We start from the raw sequence: 5,875 nt of genomic DNA, 5'->3' as shown, positions 1-5,875 counted from the left end.
TTCGTTCGTTAGATGTAGCTCTTAATCGTCGTGCTGTGGATGTTACTGCTGTTTTGTGATTCATCTCGTGTGTGTTGGGATGATTGTTGGTTTTATGAATCTGTTGATAAAAAGTCTGAATTTCTTAATAAAAATTTGTTGGCAACTTTAAATGAGCATGTCCCTGTTCGCTCTGTCCGAGATATGAATTACTCGTGCCCATGGTACACAAAGACGGTCTGCTTGGCCATAAGAAAGCGAAATAGATTGCATGCTAAATGGAGAAAAACTCTAACAGACTTTTCTTGGTGTCAGTGCAAGACTGCTCGAATTGAAGCTACTGCCACTATTCGCCAGGCAAAAAGTCAGTGCTGTAGAGCTAGACTTGATCCATCCCTTCTATCTAGTGACTAGTGAATTGTTGAAGAACCTTAGAAAATTAAATGTTCATGGAAATTCTAAGCCTGAATGCGAGGTAAACCCTGACGTTCTAAATGAATTTTTCACTAGTGAAAGCAAAAAACATGAATTCCCTCCAACTGAGTATGAATGAGATTGAATTTCAATTTCAATTTACAGGTGTGAGTGAGATTGAGGTCTTAAAGGCCATAATGGCCATAAAGTCAAATGCGGTGGGGGAGGACAGGATCTCGCTGAAGTTTGTGAAAATTGTGCTGGCTTTTATCATAGGCACTATAACCCATATAATAAATTACTGCTAGTGCATGCTGTCATACTTCCTGTGGCTAAAAAGATTAATACAACCAGCCCTTGTGATTCGTCCAGTAAGAATTTTGCCTGTTCTGTCTAAGGTGTGCGAATCATTAATGGCAGCGCAGATTTCGGGATTCATTAACGAAAGAGACTTACTTTCACCACTACAGTCAGGGTTCAGACCGCAGTATAGTTGCTCCACTGCAATGACTAAAATACTTGATGCTGTTAGGAGACAGTTTGACAACGGAGATTTAACTCTCCTTTGTCTTTGTGATTTTTCGAAGGTGTTTGACCCTGTTAATCACGAGCTTCTATGTAAAAAACTCAAGTAATGTTTCGGCTTTACGGATAGCTCTGTCAGACTAATGTCTAGCTACCTTGGGGTAGTTCACAAAAAGTTAAAGGAATAAAGGAAGGAGATACTTCCTTTCAGGCAAGAGATATTGTTTCTGGTGTTCCACAAGGATCGGTACTTGGGCGGTTGTTGTTCAGTCTTTTTGTTAATGACATGTTCTCTGTGTGTCGATACGTGAATATACATGCATATGCTGACGATATTCAACTGTACTTGTCTAGTCGTATTGGTCTGGTTGATGATTTGTGTTGTAAAATTAATAGTGACTTGTCTGCTAATTAATATTGCATTTTTCTTTTTTAGTATTATTATTAATTTCATATAAAACATAAATATTGTCCATGTACCACGTTGTCTTAGATGTGCAATACATTGTGATCTAATAATAATAATAATCATAATAATAATAATAATAATATTAATTATGGTAAGGGCTAAGCTCAGGGCCTTACCGGGGTCACACAGGGCGGATCGTGAACGGCCTACTTCGGTGGGTTAGCTGCGCATAACCAATAAGCAGTCCCAGACCAAGAGCGGCAGGAGCCGAGGGCCTGTTATTTATTTGTTTATATAATAAACAAATCAGCGCTCAATGAATTAACATTTTAAATACAGTACACATTTTTCTTTTCGCATACATTTTACATACATATAGGATTGAATGCCCAGCAGTATGGGCAACTTACTTTGTCATCAAAACGTATAAAAACTTGTAATTAAAAACAAAAAATGCTTCTGCATTTAAGCGTACGTAACTGCCATCAACTTAGTGAGCAGATACAGAGACTTGCCATACGCGAATGGTCTTGTCAGAATAGCCAGCGAACAAGGTCTGGCCATCGGTGGACCAGGCCAACGACAAGCATTGTGGTGGATCGGCCTTTGAGCTGGTCGACACAACTTCGGGGCGGAGCTCCTCAACGGTCTTCTTGCATGCCAAATCCCAGATTTTGATTGATGGACCGTATGCAACGCACAACCAGTAGCGGTTGGGCGAGAAGCACAATGCATTGATGATATCATTGTGCTCTAAGGTGTACAAGTTCTTGCCATCATTCAGATCCCACAACAAAGCCTTGGAGTCCTTGCCACCAGAAGTGCACAATGAACCGTCAGGTGAAACAGTCACGGTATTCAAGTAACCATTGTGTCCATGGTGGTTGTTCTTCAACTTGCAGTTGGCCAAATTCCAGACCTTAACGGTGCGATCCCAACCGCACGAGACAATGATGGGGTTGGAGTGGTTGGGCGAGAAACGTACGCATGACACCCAATCGGTGTGTCCATCTTCTTGGATGGTGAACTTGCACTCGGCCAAAGTGTTCCACAGCTTGATGGTCTTGTCGCGTGAGCCAGAGACAATTTGACGATTGTCGGCGGAGAAGGCAACAGACAGCACATCCTTGGTGTGATCTTCAAAACGACGAGTAGTCTTGCCAGCAGCCAAATCCCACAAGCGCAAAGTCTTGTCCCACGAGCCAGACAGAGCGTAGTTACCATCAGATGAAAGTACAACATCGCTCACGAAGTGTGAATGGCCGTACAAACGCTTTTGTGGGAAACCGTAGTTGGTGTCTTCATCGCGAGTCAATTTCCATACGATAAGGGTCTTGTCACGAGAAGCAGAAATGATTGTATCGGGATCCTTTGGGTTGGTAGCGATTTGTGTAACCCAGCCGGTGTGTCCAACAAGGGTACCGCGCAATTGTAGAGTCTCACTCATTTTCAACGAATTTAACTAATTTTCTTGCGGAGCGCAACGAAAATACAACTCAACCTTTGGAAGGTTTTTTGGAAAAAAAGGTCCAGTTGAGATTTACTCCTGGTTTTGCGCTGTCTTGGCTCTGAACACAATATCCCATAAGGACTTGTGTCAACCCTCGCGATGGCCTGCTCCTTTGAGAGTAGGGAACTTCGGGACACTTAAAGCGACTGTGCCACGTGTGGAGATAGCGGCTTGAAGCGGAGACCCAATAGAACTGACATGATTATACAAATAACAAAAACAAATGTAATGGGTGTAGATGCTCCCGAGGAAGAATGCAGCGCATTTAGAAAGAGCAGTAGAGTTGTGCGCTCCCCGCCACAAACTCCTCTGCAGGCAAAAGCCGGCACCACGAGCACGGAGAAAGCCGTCGACGTGGTGCAGAAGGGTACACCTTTGCAAACGACAACTCCCGGCAGCCGAGATGGTGGTCATCAAACGCCAGCTGCTGCAAACAGGGACAAGCATGCCACCGCAAGCTTGGGAACTTGCGGAGGCAATGAAGATGAGCAATTGGCCCAGATTTGGCTCGTCTTGAAGAAGATGCAGAGTGCTGTCTCCAAGCAGAAAAATGTGTCCATGGACATAAAAGCGGGTATGACCCAAATCGAGGAGAGCCTAAATATACTAAGCTACCTCCGTGAGCAGCGCCGGAAGAGGTCTACCCTTTCCGAGCTGCAGAAAACTGGCCCTGGCTCGCAAAAGAGAGCTCGAACTCCATCCAACTCCCCAACAGGCGAGTCGGAAAAGAAAAAAATACTACTAATAATAATAATAATAATAGTAGTAAAAATATTATTATTAATAATCCTAATAACAACAATGGTAATAATAATAATAATGCACAGAAAACCGTACCAGCTAATCAATGGAAAACGGTTGGAAAAAGCAGAAAGCCCAAGCCAGGGCCAGCGCCAGGTGAACCCTAGGTCAATAAGGGCGAGGCGACCAGCCGCAAAAAAAAAGAAGAGGGTGAGAAAAAAGAAGAGTCTCGCCAAACTAATCATTAAGCCAGCTGAAGGCAAAACCTATGCAGAGGTGCTGGGACCGATACGTGGTAAGCTCCAACCTGAGAAGACGGATACCGTAATTCGAAGCAGTTCATGCTGGAAATGTGATCAGCAGGGCCACATAGCCTCTGCATGTAAAGAAAGCCCAAGCTGCTACCTTTGCTCGGCAGGAGATGGACAGAAAAATTCCAATCACCTGCCCGAGGCGGGGATCGTGCAAGGCCTTCAGGGATGCCCTTGCTGAGGCTAAGACAAAGCTTGGGAGAATATGATTAAATTTATACAAGGCAATATGAACAGGATTAGGGTAGCTGATGACCTGCTGGACCAATTGGTTCTTGAACAAAGAGCAGACGCTGTCATCATCAGTGAACCCTATAGAACAAAGGAAACCTGGCATGTTGACCAATCAGGCTCGACCGCGATATGGATTGCTAGCCCCAACCATCGCGCAGAGAGCAGCAGGGTCGGACGCTGCTACGTCTGGGTTAAAATGGCGCAAATAACTCTGGTGAGCTGCTACCTGTCTCCAAACGACACAGTCCCTGTCTTCAGGAAAAAACTCGAAGACCTTGAAGACGAATTGCGCGATATAACCGGCCACATAATTGTTGCTGGAGATTTCAACGCAAGAGGCGTGGAATGGGGTATGCCCCAAACAAACACCAGGGGAAGACTGGTCCTTGAAATGGCAGCCCACATTGGCCTGACCATCCTCAACACCGGAACGACCCCTAAATATCGAAGGCTGGGTTTTGGATACTCTATCCCTGACATAACCCTGGTCTCAGAAAGCCTTCTTCGAAGGGCTGACGGATGGAGAGTGATGGAAGACCTGAGTGGTAGCGACCACAAATACATCACCTTCCAAGTCACTGACATAACGCGAGGGCAAACACGTAGTATCTCTCTCAGGAAACCAGGATGGAACCCGTCGATGTTCACAAGTTCGATACGCACTCCTAGGAGATTCCCAAGGTATTTCACCCACAACAGGGAGTCTTGTACTAAGCTGGTCGAAGAAGCTATGCGCTGCATTCACCGGGCATACAAAGCCTCAATGCTACAGAGGAGAGCATGGTCAGGTAAAAAGCAGGCATACTGGTGGAATGACCGAATTGCTGAGCTGCGAAGGGCCTGCCATAGAATGCGGAGACTCTCATCGCGCGCTCGTGGTAGACCAGAGGCACTGACCAGAGCAGCAGCCTACAAAAGCGCTAAGAAAGCACTTGGGGCCGAGATACAGAAGATTAAACGGAACTGCTGGAAAGCGCTATGTGACGAAGTGGATCGCGATGCCTGGGGCCAGGGATACAAAATAGTGATGAGACAGTTCTATACATCATCGCAAGCGATGGATGAGGCCCGAGTTAAGAATATAGTGGATGCGCTATTTCCCACACACCCACTAAGAGCCGACACAGTGTTCGTCGAGGAGCAAGCCGAGGCACCACTGTTTTCGACAGACGAGCTGAAGCTAGCCCTGCGAAGCATGAAAGCCGGCAAGGCTCCAAGCCCAGATGGCATACCAGCGAAGGCAATCAGGTTAGCAGCGAAAACGAGCCCTGATCTCCTGCTTAACATGTACAACAGCTGCCTTAAGGCCCGGGTCTTCCCAAGCCAATGGAAGAAGGCGAGACTGGTGCTTATACCCAAGGGCAAAGGGGACCCAAACTCTCCTTCATCCTTCCGGCCACTCTGCATGCTAGACACAGCAGGCAAAATGATGGAGAATCTGCTCAAAATACGCTTGACGTCAGCCATAGAAAGCGAGGGAGGCCTTTCACCCCGACAACATGGCTTCAGGAAGGGACACTCAACTATAGGAGCAATTGGCGAAGTAGTCGAGGCGGTACATAAGGCCGAAAAAGCTTGCCACCAGGCGCGGCCAATAGTGCTGCTAGTCACACTGGACGTCAAGAACGCCTTCGACTCGGCAAGATGGGACGACATGCTGGAGGCCTTGGAAAGGTCATTCAAGGCTCGAACATACTTGCTAGATATGATCCGGTACTACCTCAGAGACCGTTGGCTTCTGTACGACACAAC

The 5,875-nt window shown here is 46.3% G+C and overlaps 1 protein-coding gene across 1 annotated transcript; it reads right to left on the bottom strand.

Moving 5' to 3' along the window:
- Positions 1-1,607: 1,607 nt before the first annotated feature.
- On the bottom strand, positions 1,608-2,827 carry LOC118744117 (guanine nucleotide-binding protein subunit beta-like protein). The gene has a single exon (XM_036476849.1). The coding sequence runs from the start codon at positions 2,772-2,774 to the stop codon at positions 1,818-1,820; it is 957 nt and encodes a 318-aa protein (XP_036332742.1). The 5' UTR covers positions 2,775-2,827; the 3' UTR covers positions 1,608-1,817.
- Between the last annotated feature and the right edge of the window lie 3,048 nt (positions 2,828-5,875).

The sequence above is a fragment of the Rhagoletis pomonella genome, unplaced genomic scaffold (genome assembly GCF_013731165.1).
Source record: "Rhagoletis pomonella isolate Grant_MI unplaced genomic scaffold, Rhpom_1.0 Rhpom_scaffold_00008, whole genome shotgun sequence".
NCBI lineage: Eukaryota > Metazoa > Arthropoda > Insecta > Diptera > Tephritidae > Rhagoletis > Rhagoletis pomonella.
Note: the sequence above shows the minus strand (reverse complement) of the source record. Positions and strands in the feature narration are given on the sequence as shown.

Excerpts from the sequence above, each read along its gene's own strand:
- LOC118744117 (XM_036476849.1), bottom strand. The coding sequence starts at position 2,774 with ATGAGTGAGACTCTACAATTGCGCGGTACCCTTGTTGGACACACCGGC.